Here is a 20,891-nt window from a genome sequence, read left to right on the forward strand (position 1 = left end):
AATCAGTCCTCTCTTAGCCAGGCATGGTGGCTCATGCCTGTAATCCTAGCACTTTGGGAGGCTGAGGCAGGTGGACCACTTGAGCTCAGAAGTTTGAGAACAGCCTGGGCAACATAGTGAGAGCCCGTGTCTACCAAAAATACAAAAAAAAATAGCTGGGCCTGGTGGTGTGTGCCTGTGTTCCCAGCTACTTGGGAGGCTGAGGTGGGAGGGTTGCTTGAGCCCACAGTGCGGAGGCTGCAGTGAGCTGAGATCATGCCACTGCACTCCAGCCTGGATGACAGAGCAAGACCCTGTCTCAAAAAAAAAAAAGTGTATAGCTAGACAGCTATACATGCACATATATATTCTTTCTTTACCAGCTCACTTCCTGTTTCATTCTATAACTCTTCTTTCAGTTTACCTTATGGTGTCATGAACAGTTTATAGGTATCTGTGCAATAGGCTACAAGTCTGCTGGGGGCTTTCCATTTCCTCCGGCCTTTTGACCTAATTCTCTGACAATAACCTAGTTTCTATGTCATTTTCAAAAAAATCACAGCAGTAGGAAAGTACACACTATCTACCCAGGTCTATATAGAGACCTGAAAACTGACTCTTAACAATTTAGAAAGGAGGACAGACAATCCACTTAAAAATCAGATTTATATTTAACTAACATTTTATGGAGTAAATGCCAAGTGCCCAGTATGTGCTAACTCTTTTCACATACATCACCTGATTTACTCCTTCTTACAACTCCATGAGGTGAGATTTGTTAATCACATATTTCAGGTAAAGAAACTGAGACGGAGACTCCCCAAAAGATTAAGTGACTTATCAAGTAAATGATGGAGCCAAGATCTGAACCTCAGTATTAGGAGCCCAAGGTTCTCTCCTTTATTTATTTCATCTAGAGATGGCTCTTTTCACTACACCAGGTGGTGGTGTTGACGGGGGAAGCGTTAGCAAAGAAATTCCAAGTCCCCAAAGCTCAAAAGATAATCTAACTTAACAACCCATTTTACAGGTGAGAAAACTGATGCTTAGAGAAGTAAAGTGATTTGCTATAATGGACACAATTGGGAGACAGAGTGGTAGAGCTGGTGTTCAACCCTCCGAACTCCAGGTCAATGCTCTTTCCGTGCTACCATATAGCATGATTGAGTCATGTGATTTTTCCACACTCATGCTTCATAAGAAAGAGCTAGTGGCTTCTGGAGTCCAGGGATTATTTTTATTTAGTTTTATTTAGTTGTCTACTTCACTGCACTGAACACTTAAGAGCTTTTAATTTATTAATCATTTGGCTGAAATCAGGAAAGGTGTTTTTTTTTTCCCCTAAAAACATTTTTATCAATAAATATGTCTTAGGGCAGGCACAGTAGCTCATGCCCCGTGATCCCAGCACTTTGGGAGGCTGAGGTGGGGGAATCGCTTGAGCCCAGGAGTTCAAGACCAGCCTGGGCAATACAGTGATACCCTATTTCTACAAAAAATAAAAAAATTAGCCTGGTGTGGTGGTGCCCTCCCGTGGTCCTAGCTACTTGGAAGGCTGTGGCTGGAGGATTGCTTGAGCTTGGGAGGTCGAGGCTGCAGTGAGTCATGATCACGCCACACACTGCAGCCTGGGCCACAGAGCGAGACCCTGTCTCAATAAGTAAATAAACAAATAAATAAAGTCTTACCCCACACAACTTTGAAAGGGCAACCCAGAAAAACTGCAATGAGAATGACAACTTGGTACCTTTGGTTCACAGGAAGACAGCAACAAGTGTTTTAATTTACCAATTTCCTTTATAAAGCTTTATAAAGTCCTGGCTGCTACATACCGCTTCTTCTGCATCTGCCAGCTGACATCCTAAAAATGAAGTCAAATTAGGGAAGGATGGCCGCTTCCTTGAGTCAAAAGCCCAGCAGGATTGCATTATAATGTATCTGTAAAAGCAATAGAACAAGGAACAAGATGAAGAAGTCTGAATGAAGCAAAATGGATCATTTTCCATATAATGAAGCACTATTTATTCCTCTGGAGCTGCTTATTTACAGCATGTTTGTTCTGTAGCAAGTCCTCTACCAGATTTTGAATTCATATCCGAAAGGAGAAATCAGATGATGGGCAGAAACGCATTTAAAGAAATGTGACGTAGTGGATAGAATCGAATCACCTTCATGGAGCCCTCAAGCAAAGGAATTAAAACCGGGAAGCAGGTGCGTCTGAGGACAGGAAAGGTTCAGCTTTGTTCAGAAACTCCCAAAACAAAGAGTTTTCTTTTCTTTTTAAAATGGAATCGGACAGCTGGGTGTGGTGGCTTACACCTGTAATCCCAGCACTTTGAGAGGCTGAGCCAGGAGGATTGCTTGAAGCCAGGAGTTTGAGACCAGCCTGGCCAACACAGCAAGACCTCACTTCTATTTTAAAAAAAGAATCCTATACACTTCGCACTAAGGAGTTTGACTTTTTATTGGTCATGCATTTGGAAGCAGACGGACTGTACATTTCTGATTTCAACCAAATTACAGTCTGACTTGAACTTACATTTCTTCTGTAGCATAAAATGGCTGATCCATTTTAAATCCATTTTGAATCAGTTTGTAGAAGTTAGCATCAACCGGAATGCCAGGGTAAGGATTCACACCTGAGGAAAACATTAGACAATTGCAGCCATTCATCCACTTCTTCATTTGTTTATTGATTCATTCAATTAACAAACATGTATTGAGACCTGCCATGTGCCAGACACTGTTGCAGGCACATGGGCTGCAGCTGGGAAAAAGAAGTCATGGTTCACGCTCTCAAGCAGGTTATAGACCAGTGAGGAAGACAGGCTAAAGGACACCAGCAAATAAACATAAAGTCATGGGCTGCAATACAAGTAAGACCCATCAGTGTTGTGGGGAGGGGCGGGGGGCACTGAGAGAGCAGAGCATGCAAAGCCCAGAGCCAAGGGAGGCCAGCAGCTGCCCAACTTACCAAGTGAGAATATTTCCCATAGTAATATTCCGTATGACCAGACATCACTCTTAATGGTGTAGATGCCTTCAAACAGGCTTTCAGGGGCCATCCATTTTACAGGCAGACGGGCCTGTGGAAAACCCAGAGGAGATAAGATGGTGAATTTTCCACATACAGACATGACTTCTTGTCTTTTGTATTAAGATGAAATGCATCATCTTCCTAAGACCACTCTTAATGCCTTATTGAGAAAATCACATTCCTCACGTGAAAGGTTTTCACTTTCAAATTAACATTCTAATAATACTAGCCTAAAACACAAGGCATATTTCTTTACAGCTCCTCTTGAACAAAGGCTTGTGCTTGGAACGGGTAAGTTTAACTTGCCATCTTTCCACTGGAAAGAGGTACTTTCCATTAAGGAATAGCCAGTCAGTTGCCTAGGGGTAAGTGGGTACTAGTGAATTAGTGAGATCTTCTGTTAAAGCATTTCTGGGAAGACCTTTAGTGGAAATGTCATCCACAAGAATGTCGGGAGGGGAGCCCCCATCATTACTCCCAGAAATGATACCAGTCTGGCTTCTGTGGCTTTAATAATTTCCACTAGCATGAAAGGGGGTTTTGACTTAGTATAGTCTCAGATTAGAATCAAGACACAAGATGCATAGGTTACTGCGGCAGAGCTTTGTACTGATTTTCTTTCTCTTTTCTTTTTGAGATGGAGTTTCGCTCTTGTTGCCCAGGCTGGAGTGCAATGGCGCTATCTCAGCTCACTGCAACCTCAGACTCCCTGGTTTAAGCGATTCTCCTGACTCAGCCTCCTGAGTAGCTGGGATTACAGGCACGCACCACCATGCCCAGCTAATTTTTGTATTTTTTGTAGAGACGGGATTTCACCATGTTGGCCAGCTGGTCTTGAACTCCTGACCTCGTGATCCACCCTCCTCAGCCTCCCAAAGTGCTGGGATTACAGGTGTGAGCCACCGCGCCCGGCTGTACTGATTTTCTTTTACATGGGTTGAGGAGTCCTTCACAGCACATGTTTAATCAGCACATGCTTAATCAGCCAAGTAAACCCTCTTTTAAATGTATGCAAACTGATGAGCTATTGATTCATGCAGGCAAGTCTGGTTAATTTGATTAATTAAAGAAACTAATTGTGGTTCCAAATGGAATTCACTTTCCCACATAAGACAAAACCAGCTGGTGGGGTAGAAACTGAATGACTACATATGAGCAGTCTATGATGAGTAGGAGTAGATCGTAAATCAGCTAAGATGATTATTTGTTTCTAGTGGGAATACAGTTTAATTTCACTTTTCACATTTAGTGGATGTTCACCCTGGACAAGGTGCTTTCATGTTGGTTTTATCGGTTTTTTCCCACATCAACGCTATGAGGTCAGTGCGTAACCCTCATGGGAAACACTACAACATAGTGGTTAGCACAGACTCGGGGCTCAGACTATTCCTGTTCAAGTCCACATGCTGTGTAACCATGGGCGAGTTACTTTTCTGTGCCTCAGTTTCCAAGTGGGTACTCTGAGGAATAAATGAATTAATATGCATAAAGCACTTAGATGCTTAGCACATAGTAAGCACTATATCAGCATTTAATATTATTATTATTATTTCACAAGTAGGGAATTCTGTTTTGAGACAGGGTCTCAAAAAAAAGGGTCTCATTCTGTTGCCCAGGCTGGAGTGCAGTGGCATGATCACAGCTCACTGCAGTCTCGACCTCCTGGGCTCAAGTGATCCTCCCACTTCAGCCTCCCAAGTAGCTGAGACCACAGGCGTGGGCCACCACACCCAGCTAGTTTTTTATTTTTTATAGAGACAGTTGAGTGTCTCACCATGTTCCATAGGCTGGTCCTGAACCCGGGCTCAAGCGACTCTCCCACCTTGGCCTCTCAAAGTGCCTTGGATTAAAGGCACGAGCCGCCAGCACCCAGCCAGGTGTTTTAATTCTTTAAAAACACACATTTTCAACTACACAATTTTGTCATCTATTACTTCTAATAGTTCTTTTTGTAAACACATCTGTCCTTAGTTTTTTATCACCAAGTCAATTCACACTTTTTTTTTTTTTTTTTTTGAGACAGAGTTTCGCTCTTGTTGCCCAGGCTGGAGTGCAGTGGCGTGATCTCAGCTCACTGCAACCTTCCACCTCCTGGATTCAAGCAATTCTCCTGCCTCAGCCTCCTGAATAGTTGGGATTACAGGCACACGCCACCACGCCCAGCTAATTTTTTGTATTTTTAGTAGAGACGGAGTTTCACCATATTAGTCAGGCTGGTATCGAACTCCTGACCTCATGATCTGCCCTCCTCGGCCTGCTGGGATTACAGGCGTGAGCCACTGCACCTGGCCAATTCACTCATGTTTTAGGTCTTCCTGTGTTAACAGTAAAAGGATGATAAATATTCATTAATTCATATTAAGTATTTAGCTTTAACATTTTGTATGTATTTATGTGTTATATATGTTTTAAACTGCTTTATTGTGGCTATTAGCTTTTCACATAATTGGAAACATAACTCAATAGTCACTTTATAGCTAGGATAACTGAACTAAGTGCAAGTATTGAGATTCTGGGTTTTTTAAAGTGAGGATTGCACTCAAAGGCCCCTAACTGATCTACTCTGACTAGCTAGCCCAAGGACAGATGTGATGCTATTTTGCTCAGCTTTTATTATAGATGGAAGATTCCCTGAAGCTGCAGAAAAACCTTTTAAGCATAAGTAAGCAGACTGCTGTGAGGGTTTTTTGATGTTACCATAAATCAAAAATGCACCACAGTGAGTGCAGATGTTTACCATGATAACGACACAACACAAAATAGCAGTATAAAAATAAGTAGGAAATAGCAGCCTCACATTGCCCCTGACAACATAGTTGGAATCACTCATGATATCTCGAGCCAATCCAAAGTCACATATCTTCACCACTTTCCCGTGGGTGACGAGCACGTTCCTGGCGGCCAGGTCTCTGTGAACACACTTGTCAAGAATGACACCAGAGTGTTATTTACTGTGATGTATATTATCCTGGAGTGCAATCTTTCTTCTAGACTCAAGTTCAGTAGGAGGTACCGATGATGGAAGGCCTCTTATCTTTACTGGGCCGTGCCGTGAGCAGCCATGATGATGTGTAACAAACAAAGGGAACATAGGAGACCTAATTTCTGCAGCTATGGTGGCTGCAGTTATTTGTGCGGCTTCTGAAGCATCCCCAGAGGCCAAAGAGGAGCGGATCTTTTGCAGATTCTGAGCAAAAGTGAGAGGTTCCCCAACAGGGGCCCTCCCCTGAGTCTCCAGAGGGAGTCTCAGAGCTGTCCTCCAGTACTCTTATTGTGGGTGTGAGAAATAGCATCTCTTTTCTTTTTTTTTTTTTTTGAGATGGAGTTTCACTCTTGTTGCCCAGGCTGGAGTGCAATGGCGTGATCTCGGCTCACTGCAACCTCTGCGTCCCGGGTTCAAGCGATTCTCCTGCCTCAGCCTCCCGAGTAGCTGGGATTATAGGCATGCGCCACCACGCCCAGCTAATTTTGTGTTTGTAGTAGAGACGGGGCTTCGCCATGTTGGTCAGGTTGGTCTTGAACTCCCGACCTCAGGTGATCCACCCACCTTGGCCTCCCAAAATGCTGGGATTGCAGGCGTGAGCCACTGCGCCTGGCCAGCCTCTCTTTTCTGATTGGAAAATAGCTTTAGGAATAAATGGAGTAATATCGAGGGAAATAATCGGAAAAACAAAAAGCTAAAAATGAGTTTGGAGAGGTTTACTGAACTGGAATTAGAAGGAGTCCCTGAGCTGAGAGATGTCGTGATGTTAATCAAAAGGGTCTGACAAGAAAATGAACTTTACAAAGGAAGATCTGAAGGGGAACAGGGCACTAGTAGCAAAGGTCCAATGTACACTCTTTCATCTTTAAAAAATAAAAAGAAGCACCATGAACACTAGCAGCCCTGTGCCACAGCCCCTCTAGAGCTCCCTCCTCCATACCCAGTTTTTTCAGTGCCATCTACCTGCACTTTGCCCACTTTACCCCCAGGTCTGCAACCTGCCTCCTCCTTCTCCTGCCTGTCTGCCCAAGCTGCTCTGGCCAAGGCCCGCACTGACTGGCTTGGCACCCACCCAGTCTCGATCTGACGGGACCTCCCTGTGGTGTCTGCTGCTGGTGGCCAGCCCCTCCCGCTTCTGGTCCTTCCTCTGGGAAGCCTGTGCATGGTTCTCCCCACTGCTCTGCCGGCTCCTGTCTCCCTCAGGGGCTTTGTGTATGAGCCTACTCTCACTCCTGAGGGCTGCATCCTCACATCCCACACCCTCACCCAAGCCATTTCATCCAAACCTAGCGATGCAACCACCATTGCCCACATCCCTATTTCCAACCCAAACATTTCTCTTGAGCTTCAGACAGGAGAAGTGTCCAAGTGTCTTGCTAGACCATGGTCTACTTGGTTGCCCAAGGCACCTCACATTCAGTATGTCCAACTCATTAACTTTATCCAAAAAAAACTCCTCCTGATTCCATGCTCCCTATCCTATCCCACATTCCCTGCTGGTTTTCCTTTTCCTTCAAAAATCTCCATCAGTCCAAGCATGAAGCATGCGCTCCTTCAGAAAGCCTCTTCCACTGCATCTCCCCCTCCCCCAACCAGGTCTGCTGTGCAGATCCCTCCCCTGGGTTCCCAGAACTTACTTCAATCACAACACTTATCACACTACAGTGTTGTCTTTTTTAAACTTTTTTAATTTTTTTTTTTTAATTTTTTGAGACAGTCTCACTCTGTCACCCAGGCTGGAGTGCAGTGGTGCAATCTATGCTCACTGCAACCTCTGCCTCCCATTTCAAGCGATTCTCATGCCTCAGCCTCCTAAGTAGCTGGGATTATAGGTATGCACCACCGTGCCCGGCTATTTTTCTATTCTTAGTAGAAATGGGGTTTCGCCATGTTGGCCAGGCTGGTCTTGAACTCTTGGCCTCAAGCAATCCACGGTCTCAACCTCCCAAAGTGCTGGGACTACAGGCCTGAGCCACCCACCCCCGGCCTCAGTGTCATCTTTGACTTGCATGTCTGCTTGTCTCTGTCTCCCCCATCATTCATAAGATCTTCGAGCCCAGGAGTCATATCATAACTGACTCTGTATCTCCAGCATCTAGTACAGTACTTGGCAGGTAACTGGGGCTCAACAAATGTTTGATGAAGTCAAGGGCCTATAGAGGAAACTGAGGGGTAACCCAGAGGAATATCAGGGAGGGGGTGAGAGACAAGAAGGGGACAGTGACATGCATGATTCAAAGGCGAGGCCTGATGTGAAGATAAAAGGATAGAAGGCCTAAGAAACTGGATGTTCTTCAAAAATTCATATTATTACAAGCCTGGGGTTGAAGAGGAAGCAGTGCCCCTTGACCGCCAGTTGGGAGTAGTTTGAGTATTTACTTAACTATGGGCAGCAAACCAGGCCAGACAATCTAAGTAGGTGCTCTCCCACATCTATAAAGATGTTCGTGGGCCAGGTACAGTGGCTCACGCCTGTAATCCCAGCACTTTGGGAAGCTGAGGTGGGCAAATCACTTGAGGTCAGGAGTTCGAGACCAGTCTGGCCAACACAGCGAAACCTTGTCCCTACAAAAATACAAAAAATTAGCCAGGTGTGGTGGTGCGCACCTGTAACCCCAGCTATTTGGGAGGCCAAGACAGGAGGATCGCTTGAACCTGGGAGGCAGAGGTTGCCGTGAGCTGAGATCGCACCACTGCACTCCAGCCTGGGCAACAGAGCAAGACATTGTCTCAAAAAAAAAAAAAAAAACGCTTGTGAAAGCAGGATTGTAGTTGTATAAGCGAAATAGAGAAAGACTCAGGTGGGCAAGATGCGTGAGAAAGAAGAATCCAAACAGCAGGTGGGGAAAATGAAAAGAAGAATGTGCCTTGCAGTTCAGAGGTGGGGAAATATTACTGTGACAGTAATTTTTTAAAACTTGTATTATTATTGCTTTTAAGCTTATTTCATTATTATTTTGAATAGACAGACTGGAGGGCGGTGGTATAGTCATAGCTCATTGCAGCCTGGAACTCCTGGGCTTCCCTCCAAAAGCACTGGGATTACAGACGTACACCACTGTGCCCAGCCTATTTATTTATTTATTTTTAATTTTTTTTTTTTTTTTTTTGAGACGGAGTCTCACTCTTTCGCCCAGGCTGGAGTGCAGTGGCACCATCTCGGCTCACTGCAAGCTCTGCCTCCCAGGTTCATGCCATTCTCCTGCCTCAGCCTCCCAAGTAGCTGGGACTACAGGCGCCCGCCACCACACCCAGATAATTTTTTTTGTATAGAGACGGGGTTTCACCGTGTTAGCCAGGATGGTCTCGATCTCCTGACCTCGTGATCCGCCCGCCTCGGCCTCCCAAAGTGTTGGGATTACAGGCGTGAGCTACCGTGCCCGGCTGCCTATTTTTTATTTGTTAGAGAAAGAGTCTTGCTCTGTCACCCAGGATGGAGTGCAGTGGTGTGATCCTAGCTCACTGCAGTTTCCAACTTCTGGGCTCAAGCAATCCTCCCACCTTGGCCTCCCAAGTAGCTGGAACTACAGACACGCACCATGAACGTCTGGCTGAGGCAGTAATTTTTTAAAGAAAAAACGCCGGGTGCGGTGGCTCATGCCTGTAATCCCAGCACTCTGGGAGGCTGAGGCAGGTGGATTGCTTGAGCTCAGGATTTCAAGACCAGCCTGGGCAACAGGGTGAATTCCCATCTCTACTAAAATACAAAAAATTAGCCAGGCATGCTGGTATGCACCCATAGTCCCAGCTACACGGAAGGCTGAGGCATGAGAATTGCTTGAACCCAGGAGGCAGAGGTTGTAGTGAGCCGAGATCGCGCCACTGCACTCCAGCCTGGGCAACAGAGCGAGACTCTGTCTCCAAAAAAAAAAAAAAAAAGAAAGAAAAGAAAAAACAAAATACAATTGAAAGTAGTCTTTCCAAATTCAGAGAGAAAAGAGGAGAGAAGAGGCAAGGGGAAGGAAGTGGAGGAGAAGAGGAGGAGGAGATTAGAAGACTGCAAGAAAAATGAGGGGGAAGAATTTTGGGAAATAAAGAGAAGGTAATGAAAGGCAAGCAAATGAGGAAGGAAGGTAGCCAGACAGCGGGCTTTGATCTGCTTATAGGCAGGAGATGTTTGAAATCACAGAGAACAGCTGGTGGAAAGGCAGTTCAAAAAGAATGCAAAATTGGGGTAGAGACCATGGTTCACGGCAGGCTCCAGGGCCTTACCAACGAATGGATCTGGGGTTAGCAACAGAGGAGGCAGTGAGCCTGCAGGGCTGCTGCCAGCCCACAGCACGTAGGGTGAGAATTAGACAAAGACACTCAGGGTGGCTGGCTCAGTTTCAGCCTCCACTCATCCCCTGGGTGAATGCCCACATGCAGGGCACAACCTGAACAGCCATTCAGAAAGGGACTGACAATGCTACGCTTTGTTTTGAGGAAGGATTTCTGAGGACTTCCTATCTCGACTTTCAGCCCTGGAAGTTTCAGGAGACTTTGTGCAGCCTGGGAGGGCTGTGCTAGCCATGACCTCACAAGGGATCCCAAGCCTTTATGCTACTACAATTAGCCAAGAGCCAAAGTAACATGCTAAGTGACTCCAACAGCGAACAGGGGAGAAAAGGCAGACTTTAAGAGATACAAGTTAAAATAAACAGGAAAAAATATATAAGCACATCTTTTCAAATCTTTTTTTGGTTTGTTTTTTCTTTAAAAGGAGCTTACCGACTTAAATTCCAGAAATTCCATTCCTTTGGCAACTTGATATGCAAAGCAAAGAAGATCTTCAAATGTAAGCACATTCAAGTCTTCCTCTTCTTCCAGCCTTTTTTGGTTTTCATAATCAATTTCATCTGTAAAACAGAGCCAGTCTTCACTTTTGCCAAAACTCTAAGAAGTTGCCTTATTAAATCTCTATGGGAAGGTTATTCAAGCCAGAGTTAGGTGAGGTGCTAAGACGTACACATGAAGCTATCGCATTATCTTCCCGGCAGCATTAGAGCTGACCTGTTTATGCTGCCTATGAAGGGTCACTGGAGACTTGTTTTGGTTAGAGATAAACTTTGGAACTGCTTTGATGACCGATGACTTCCTGATTGATTAGTCAGGAGTTTTAGATACTTCTCTTTTGCACTAGGTAGGGCTGTCACAGTGGGAAAGGAATTAATATTAATTGTCTATCCCTTTTTTTTTTTTTTTGAGAAGGAGTCTTGCTCTGTTGCCCAGGCTGGAGTGCAGTGGCACAATCTTGGCATGCTGCAACTGGATTCTCCTGCCTCAGCCTCCCGAGTAGCTGGGACTACAGGCTCACGCTAATTTTTTGTATTTTTAGTAGAGAAGGGTTTCACCGTGTTAGCCAGGATAGTCTTGATCTCCTGACCTCGTGATCCACCCACCTCAGCCTCCCAAAGTGGTGGGATTTACAGGCGTGAGCCGCTGTGCCCGGCCCATCTGTCCCATTTTATAAACTGTACTGTGCATTTTATATTCTTCCATTTACTCCTTCCTTTTTTTTTCTTTTTTCTTTTTTTTTGAGTTGAAGTCTCACTCTGTTGCCCAGGTTGGAATGCAGTGGTACAATCTCAGCTCACTGCAACCTCCGCCTGCTGGGTTCAAGCAATCCTCCTGCCTCAGCCTCCCAAGTAGCTGGGATTGCAGGCGTGCACCACCATACCCAGCTAATTTTTGTATTTTTAGTAGAGACAAGGTTTCTCCACGTTGGCCAGGCTGGTCTTGAACTCCTGACCTCAGGTGACCTGCCTGCCTTGGCCTCCCAAGGCATGATTACAGGCATGGGCCACCACGCCCAGCCCCTCATTTACTCCTACTAACAGTCCTGTGAGGAAGGTAGTATTAGGCCTATTTTATAAACAAGAAAATTGTGAGTCTGGTGGTCACATAACTGGTCCAAAGTCATCCAGTCATAAAGCAAAGTAAGCAGAAGTTAATCCAAATTCTATGTAACTTCGGAACTCATTATCTCTTCCACTTATCAGGTAATAAGATGGCTGTAATTAATATATGACTTTAAATGAATAATCTGACCAAATAAAATAGTCCTCAGTGTTTATTAGTTGAATGTTGACATAAAATCTACAGTATACAAACTGGCTTTTAGCTATCATCTGACAATTAGCAAATTTTAAAATGCTTTTGTGTTTACACACTTTTAAAAAATAGCTAACATAAAACTTTTGCATTCATTTCCATTTTAAAGTGCTACTACTTAGAATAAAATATTACCTTCAGAGTGAAATGAATTCCCATGAAGCCCTGAGATTTGATCCGAGTCCGGGTGTATCTGAACTTCTCTTGAACCAGGCATGCTATTAAAAAATTTTGTTTTTTCATTATTTACATTATTCTTCTCAGCAGACATTTTATTTTAAAAATATAATTCATCAAATAAATGGATTCCAGTTATAAACTGACTTTTAAATTAAAAGCACACCATCCATTTGTCCATTTTTTGTGTACATTAAAAACATCTGTGTAACTGGGCTTGCCAGTCTAAGATAAAAGTAATCCCTGTTTTCCATATAGAATCTTACAGTTCAAAAAGGACCTCACTCAATCCTTGCCACAACCTACAAGATGGGTGGCATTTTATAAAAGAGAAATTAGGCACAGTGAGATAAATATGATTCGAGTGGAACCAGGACTCACATCGATCTCATTCTTTGGTTTCTGAACTCAGCCCACTTTCCCTCACATAATACAGATCTTCCCGAGAGTCCCGTAAGCGTTTCACCATCCTTCTTTTTTCCAGTTTGCCTTTGTAAAGCTCATTTCTTTTACTGTGAAATTAATAAATAGCAATAATACAAATCTCTTTTAAGGTATATAAAAATTCTTCCCTGAGGAGCTCTGTAGGAATTATAAATAGATCGTGATTCAATTTATTCCAATATATGAGTTTAACCCAACTTACAATATACATATCTTTAGGAAATGGCTTCATGCTTTCACAAATATTCCAAAAAGAATAATTTCAGTGTAGTTAATATTCCAGTGAACGGAATGAATCAAAGGGGCTAAATGCTGACCAGTGGATGCTGGTTACACACATCGGACTCAGTAGGATAGCCCCTCTGTTCCAGAATGTGAGTGGCTTTATAGAGTTCTCATTTCTAGATGATGAGCTGGGAAATGAGTGTAAAGGGGAGGACTGGTGTGACAGGCATGCACAGGTTAAGGGCAGCTGCACACGGACGCGCATGGGGATCTCCGTGCGGCCTGGTGGCTTTAAGACACTGGGTCTGTGTCTCAGACCTGGAAGGCCAGAGGCCTGCACTTAAAACTTACATTCTAAGAAAACAAAGCCGGGACTCTCAAATGTATCCCTAAAAAGCCCCTGGTAAAGAAAAAAGTCTCCAATAAACAAATACCCTTCAGAATAAGGGAGAACTTCCATACAGAGAGGGAAATAAGAACGCGCCAAGGCTTGGCCAGGCGTGGTGGCTCATGCCTATAATTCCAGCACTTTGCGGGGCCTAGGTGGGTGGATCAACTGAGGTCAGGAGTTTGACACCAGCCTGACCAACATGGTGAAACCCTGTCTCCACTAAAAATACAAAATTAGCTGGGCGTGGTGGCACATGCCTGTAATCTCAGCTACTCAGGAGGCTGAGGCAAGAGAATCACTTGAACCTGGGATGTGGAGGTTGCAGTGAGCTGAGATCACACCATTGCACTCCAGCCTAGGCAACAGAGTGAAACTCAGGAAAAAAAAAAAAAAAGAATGCTCCAAGGCTCAAGGAATGCCTCCATCAGAATGCCTGGGAATCCATTCAGAGAAAGGTGCTACAAAGCCATGATGCTCAAGTAATTAGCAAGAAAGTTCAAGGATGAGGAGGAGATCCCAACAAACTCCTACAGCCCTCATTTATGCCCGCTAAAGCAATAAATCCCTGCAGGACCAAGCATCTCTCAGGATCCCCACAGATGCGGAGGATAAACGCAGAGCAGAGACAAAGTTACCGCTACTTTACTGTGTCCCCATCATGTGTCAATCGATCCATCCTAATATTTTAGAATCCAATTTGAGTTCAGCGTTCTTTTGAGCAATAGTCCCAGGACCTGAGCTGTTCTCTTTTAATATGTTAAGGACTTTGGAAAAAGTCTTCATTCTTTCTACTAACACCTATGAGGCAACCAGGTGTCCTGAAAGACTGAATAATGCACCTTTCCCCAAACCAAATAGGCGTCTACGGTGTGATGCAGGCATGGGTGGAGAGAGACTAGCTCAGCTATAGTACCTGTACTGAAGGAAAGGGACAGGACTCGTTCCATGTCAACAGGGAAACTATAGCAAAGATTCAGGAAATCTCTAGGTTGCAGGACCCACAGACCTCAGGATGCCTTTGGAAACTGGTCAACGAAGTGTGTTTGAACAGCACACTTTGTCTACGTTCTATGATATGTAATTATGAAACCCTGACCCAGCCTCTTACCTGGAATTTGGATGTGATTGGAAAGTGGGGTAAAAACTGAAATTGTGTTCCTTGAAAATCTCTGTCCAAGTCCTGTGAAATTTTTCTCTTTTACTTCTTAGATAGTTGAGAAGATCACCATAGCAACAGTATTCAAAAATCAAGTAAATTGGTCCTGAAATAGTTACAGTTTCAATTATAGGCATACACAAAGCAAACTGTTATTTCAGAAGTCTATGTAGCAGACAACATACTCTTAGGAGGGCTCAGTTCTCTGCTGACTTGGGGACAGTACAACTTTTTCTGAGCCTATCTCTTCTTATACTTTAAATTCAGTTTCAGCTTTTGCTCAAATTCCTTTGGAAAGCAGCATCTTCTTGACATTCTCTGTAGCCCTTGTTTGTATGTGTGGCCCCACCAATACCACTGGCCTCCTGGATTCTCCAGTTGGCAACTGAAAGTAATGTTCTAGCTGTGTATTATAGGCGAACACTTGGTAACTATATGCTGATTTGCCGTTTGCTTGAGGAGGGAGAAATATATTCCCAGTCCTCTCTCAGATTCACTTTCCTCTTTTTCCTTTCTTTTAGTACCAGCCCCAGGCCTGCTGCTGCAGAAAGAATGAACCTTGGGCACATCATTTGGGTATTTCTAGGCAGAAGAGAGAGGATCAGAGGGCATGCCCCAGAGAATTCTGGGAAAGTAAAGTCTGATATCTTAGCTGGGCTGTGCCGTATTTGAAGGCAGCCCAACTGGGGCAGTGGCCAGGCTCTGTAACCACTCTCACCATGCCTGTGCACCAGCTTCCAAGCTGGGGGAGAAGCACAGACACCACCAAATGTACTTGCAATGTTGTTGTTGTTGTTGTTTTTAAGCAGGTGAGAATTATGCAATATATCCCGAGAAAGCAGATGAATGAGGCATTCTTTATTTTGACCCCTCTGATTTATAGAGTGCTCAGTGTCTAATTCCACTTGGGTTTGAGAGTTCACACTGTGACTGAGAAAAGACAAAGAATTAAAAAGAGAGAGAGAGAGAGAACAAACATCCTCTTTGTCATCAGGCTACAGTCTTTTTGATGAGGTGATTTTCGTGGAAGTGGGTTACCTGACAGCGTGCACGCCCCCAGCAGATTCACAATATTCTCGTGGCTTCCCAGCTGGGTCATCATCTTGAGTTCTGACATGAGTGCCTCTCTTTCAGAGCTGTCTGCTTTTTCTGTCAAAGAAAGGAGCATTAAAAACGTAAAACTCAAGTAAAATATGAATTTTATGTCATTAAATAAATTAAAATTTTTCTCAGCTCAAAGTCAACCTGCATTATTTATTTAAATTCAAAATTATGAGAGAAGCCAGGCATGGTGGGTCATGCCTGTAATCCCAGCACTTTGGGAGGCCAAGGTGGGTGGATCACTTGAGGTCAGGAGTTCAAGATCGGCCTGGCCAATATGGTGAAACCTCGTCTCTACTAAAAATACAAAAATTAGCCAGGCATGATGGCAGGCACCTGTAATCCCAGCTACTTGGGAGGCTGAGGCAGGAGAATCGCTTGAATGTGGGAGGCAGAGGTTGCAATTAGCTGAGATTGCACCATTGCACTCCAGCCTGGGCAACAAGAGTGAAACTCCATCTTAAAATAAATAAATAAATAAACAAACAAACAATATCCTATGTTTTAAGACAGAATTTCTCCTTTTTCTTTTTTTTCCTTTTCGTTCGTTCTTTTTTTTTTTTTCTTTCTTTTTTTTTTTTTTGACACAGTATCTCACTCTGTCACCCAGGCTGGAGTGTAGTGACGTGATCTCAGCTCACTGTAGCCTCTGTCTCCTGGGCTCAAGTGATCCTCCTACCTCAGCCCTCCAAGTTACTGGTACTACAAGCGCAGGCCATCATGCCCAGCTAATTTTTATATTTTTTGTAGAGATGGGGTCTCACCATGTTGCCCAGGCTGGTCTTGAACCCCTAGATTCAAGCAATCCTCCCAACTCCGCCTCCCAAAGTGCTGGGAATACAGGTATGAGCCACCATGCCTAGCCTAAGGCAGAATTCAGACTGTAGTATAGGGCCGGGCGCAGTGGCTCACACCTGTAATCCCAAGACTTTGGGAGGCCAAGGCGGGTGGATCACTTAAGGTCAGGAGTTGAAGACCAACCTGGCCAACATGGTGAAACCCTGTCTCTACTAAACATACACAAAATTAGCCGGGCATGCCAGTGCGCACCTGTAATTCCAGCTACTCAGGAGGATGAGGCAAAAGAATCCCTTGAACTGGGGAGGCGGAGGTTGCAGTGAGCCGAGATCGAGCCCCTGCACAACTCCAGCCTGGGTGACAGAGCGAGACTCTGTCTCAAAAAAAACAAAACAAAACAAAACAAAGACTATAGTATAAACATTGAATCTGGTAATGCACCTTTCAACAGGATTTTCCTCTACCTACCAAAATAAAAATCCTTACAGCTGGCCCTCAAAACAAACAAACAAAATAATAACACACGCTTTTCCTCCTCAGTACAAGTTAACAGAAGGGAGAAACGTCCTTTTTGTTTGTTTGTTTGAACTCTTGGATTTGTTGTAGTCAGAGAGAGATAAGATAGCAGTGTCGTGAGCATGGTTGACTCTAGCCTGTGGCCCTCAGGTCTAGAACATTAGATTTGCCAGCAAGTCCAATGGGAGAAGGTCAAAGAGGACTAATTCCCACTACCAAGTGCTCAAGAGACCCATTAATTGACACTGAGAAATAAAACTGCCAAGCAGGCTAGAACATATTGGTTGGCCAATGCATTCTCTCTCTAGGGAAAATTCTAGATAGCTCAGCAAACTGTACTCATAACCTGACTTAGAAGCACAGCGTGAGGAAAGTCACTATGGAATCCAAGGGCTCCTGTCACTGTGGCTGATGTGCAGTTGGTCAGGGCAGCCCGGGCAGCCAAAGGGGCAAGGGCAGAATCTCTGGATTTCCCTCTCCAGGCTCCAGGCACCACCCCTCTGTGAACAGATTTTTTCTTCCTTATATAGTAACTCCTCTTTACATTCAGTGAAGATTTGGTTCGATTTCCAGGTTCCATTACTTTGTCCAGGAAGAGATCCTAACCTTTGCAGTGGCTTCTCCAGTGCTGACATCCTCTATTTTGGCTTGGGAAAGCTCTCAGGGATATCCTTGTTTCCAAGATTTTGGCTTGGGGTTGGGATTTCCTGTGGGCAGTGGGACCCCCTAATACATCATGTCTTCAGCTTCACGCTGGACAGGGATTCGGGGCTTTACTTGTTCACGTCCTATTCCTCATGGCTAAAATAATGTCATATTTTTCAGCATGCTTTTATTCTTCTAAGTATTTTCATATACCATTACCTCTTTCCTTCAGTCATTCAACAAGTATTTATTGAGTGCCTACTGTGTAAAAGCCAATGTTCTAGACACTGGGGAATGAAGGATAAACAAGACACAACCCTTGTCTTCCTGGAGCTTAGAGTCTCCTGGAGAAGGCAGGGAAGTAAATAAGCCTTTACAATACAGTGCCATACATGCAATATGGCAGGCAAGGCGTGGGTCCTCACGCCGGTAATCCCAACATCTTGGGAGGCTGAGACAAGCGGGAGAATTGCTGGTGCCCAGGACTTCGAGACCAGCCTGGGCAAAATAGTGAGAGCTTGTCTCTACTTAAAAATAAAATAAAATAAAAATTAGCTGGGCATGGTGGTGCATGTGTGTAGTTCCAGCTACTGGAAAGGCTGTGGACAGACCATCACTTGAGCCCAGGACTTCAAGCTTGCAGTGAGCTGTGATGACTTCACTGCACTCCAGCCTGGGTGACAGAGTGAGACCCTATTAAAAAAAAAAAAAAAGAAAGAAAGAAAAAAATGCAATGTTGGGTCGGGCCCGGTGGCTCACACCTGTGATACCAGCACTTTGGGAGGCTGAGACGGGCGGATCAGGAGGTCAGGAGATTGAGACCATCCTGGCTAACACGGTGAAACCCCGTCTCTACTAAAAATACAAAAAAATTAGCCGGGCGTGGTGGTAGGCGCCTGTAGTCCCAGCTGCTCGGGAGGCTGAGGCAGGAGAATGGCGTGAACCCAGGAGGCAGAGCTTGCAGTGAGCTTGAGATGGTGCCACTGCACTCCAGCCTGGGCGACAGAGCGAGACTCCGTCTCAAAAAAAAAAAAAAAAAAGAAAGAAAGAAAAATGCAATGTGGCAAAGGAATGCAGGGGTACTGTAGGGTCAAAAGGGATAGCTACCTTAGCCTTGGAGGTGTGGGGAAAGGAGCATTCAAAGCCTAAACTGAGTCCTGAAGAAAAATAGGAGCTGGCCAGGTGACTCATGGTGGAAGGTGAGGAGAACAGTGCCGAGGGTTGTGAAAGAGTGGGCAAAGGTCGAGAAAGGAGAGAGCACAGCACCACAGACACAGACCCTGCCCTCATGAGGCACACGGGCCACTGGACAGATGGGACAGCAATTGGATGTTAAAAAATGTCATGACAAAGGTGATGGATTCTACGGGGGAAAGCCTGCAGAGAGCTAATGTTGCACATTGCAAGGGCCTCAATATTGTCTGTGGTGTGAGACAGAGGAAGTGGTGTTTAAGCTGAGATCTGAGGGGGCAGTGGGAGATACCTACATGAAAGGGGAAGGGGAAGCAGAAGGATCCACTTGTGCAAAGGCCCCACAGTGGGTGGGAGGACAGTGCTGGGGGAACTGAAAGAAGGCCAGCGCTCTGGGGTGCCGAGAGCAAGAGGTGGGGAGGTGGTGGCAGCCCAGCCATGCGGCTGGTGGAGGAAATGCGAAGTAGGAAAGCCATTTGATCTGCTTAGCCTTTCGTCACTGTCACTTGGACCTCAGCATGGAGAAGCCAAAGGGAGGCAAGAGTGGATACAGGAACCTGCTTTGGAAGCTTTTGTCCAGGAGAGAGCCTTGAACTAGAGTAGTGGTAATAGAGACGGAGGGACGAGGATGGAATCAAGAGACACTAAGTGGAAACCTGATAGGATTAGCTCACAGGGTGTTAGAAAGAGGAAGGTGTCAAGGAAAAGTCATGGGTTTCTAGTGTGCCCAACTATATAGAATGTGGTTATTTATTCACTGGCATTCATTACCAGTCACAGAGAGGACTGCTGGTGCAGGGCCAGGGTTAGGGGAATTCACCTTGCATACACTGTGTTAAAGGGAACTTTGAGACATCCAAACATTTAACATATGAACCTGAAACTCCGAAGGGAGACGCAAGCATGAGGGCCCTTGGTGTATGGGAGGACCTGACGGGCATAGTGGGGATGGACTGTGTTGAGTGGGTGGAGCGAAAACGCAAGGCGGTCCAGGAGCAAGCCTACAGGGATGCCCCATAAAAAGCTGGATGGAGCCTGGGCAACATGGCGAAGCCCCATCTCTACCAAAAATACAAAAATTAGCCAGGCGTGGTGGCGCATGCCTGTAGTCCCCCCTACTCAGGAGCCTGAAGTGGGAGGATGGCTTGAGCCTGGGAAGTGGAGGTTGCAGTGAGCTGAGATCACACCACTGCACTCCAGCCTGGGCAACAGAGCAAGGCTGTGTTTCGAAATCAGCCACAGCAAAAGCTGGATGGAAGAAGATGAGCCCACAAAGGACTGAGAAGGGCAGAGGTGTGGGAGGAAAACCGGAATATGGTGACACAAAACCCAAAGAAAGAAAGCTTCTAGATGGAGAGAAGAATCAACAGCATCAATTCATGCTGAACAATCAAGTAATGAGGACTGAAAAATATCCATTAGGCTTGGTTTGGTTTGAGGTCACTATTGACCTTAGGAAGAGAGCCAGCTGGAGGTGCTTTTGCTGGGTCAGCGGTGGTAATGGTGAGGCCAGCAATGGCGCTGGACGCCAGATCGGAATGGATGGAGCAATGAAATAAGGATACAAAGGGCCCCAATTTACTCTCCTACCCAGAGTCTGTTTCAACCCACACCTGTAATCCCAGCACTTTAGGAGGCCAAGGCAGCCTCACTTGAGCCAGGAGTTTGCAACCATCCTGGGCAATATGGTGAGACACCATCTCTACAAAAAAAAAAAAAAATTAGCCAGTTGTCTTGGCACACTCCTGTGAGGCTGAGGTGAGAGGATCGCTAGAGCCAAGGAGGTTGAGGCTGCAGTGAGCTATGATCACAGCACTCTAGCCTGGGCAACAGAGCAAGATCCTGTCTCTAAAAATAAAACAACACAAATGTAAGAAAGAACTTCTGCCTGTGGCAACTGTATCCCTAAATATCAAAGCCTATAAAAACTAAATAGGCCTGGCACAGGGGCTCACGCCTGTAATCCCAACACTTTGGGAGGCCGAGGCGGGCAGATAGTTTGAGCTCAGGGGTCCCAGATCAGCCTAGGCAACATGGTGAAACCCCGTCTCTACCAAAAATAAAAAACTTAGCTGAGCGTGGTGGTGCGCGCCTGTAGCCCCAGCTGCTGAGGAGCCTGAGCCCAGGGGGTGGAGGCTGCAGTGAGCCACGATCA

General features: G+C 45.2%; 1 protein-coding gene across 2 annotated transcripts in view; it reads right to left on the reverse strand.

Moving 5' to 3' along the window:
• FLT3 (fms related receptor tyrosine kinase 3) overlaps positions 1–20,891 on the reverse strand; it is a 97,008-nt gene that overhangs the window by 9,432 nt on the left and 66,685 nt on the right. For both annotated transcript variants that reach the window (XM_054446513.2, XM_054446514.2), the window contains 8 exons: positions 15,524–15,634; positions 14,438–14,591; positions 12,228–12,310; positions 10,710–10,837; positions 5,814–5,936; positions 2,954–3,065; positions 2,519–2,618; positions 1,812–1,917 (listed from right to left, as the gene is read on the reverse strand). In XM_054446513.2, coding sequence (XP_054302488.1) covers positions 1,812–1,917; positions 2,519–2,618; positions 2,954–3,065; positions 5,814–5,936; positions 10,710–10,837; positions 12,228–12,310; positions 14,438–14,591; positions 15,524–15,634 — 917 coding nt within the window. The remainder of the gene's footprint in view (positions 1–1,811; positions 1,918–2,518; positions 2,619–2,953; positions 3,066–5,813; positions 5,937–10,709; positions 10,838–12,227; positions 12,311–14,437; positions 14,592–15,523; positions 15,635–20,891) is intronic.

This window comes from Pongo pygmaeus, chromosome 14 (genome assembly GCF_028885625.2).
Source record: "Pongo pygmaeus isolate AG05252 chromosome 14, NHGRI_mPonPyg2-v2.0_pri, whole genome shotgun sequence".
In the NCBI taxonomy this organism is placed as follows: domain Eukaryota; kingdom Metazoa; phylum Chordata; class Mammalia; order Primates; family Hominidae; genus Pongo; species Pongo pygmaeus.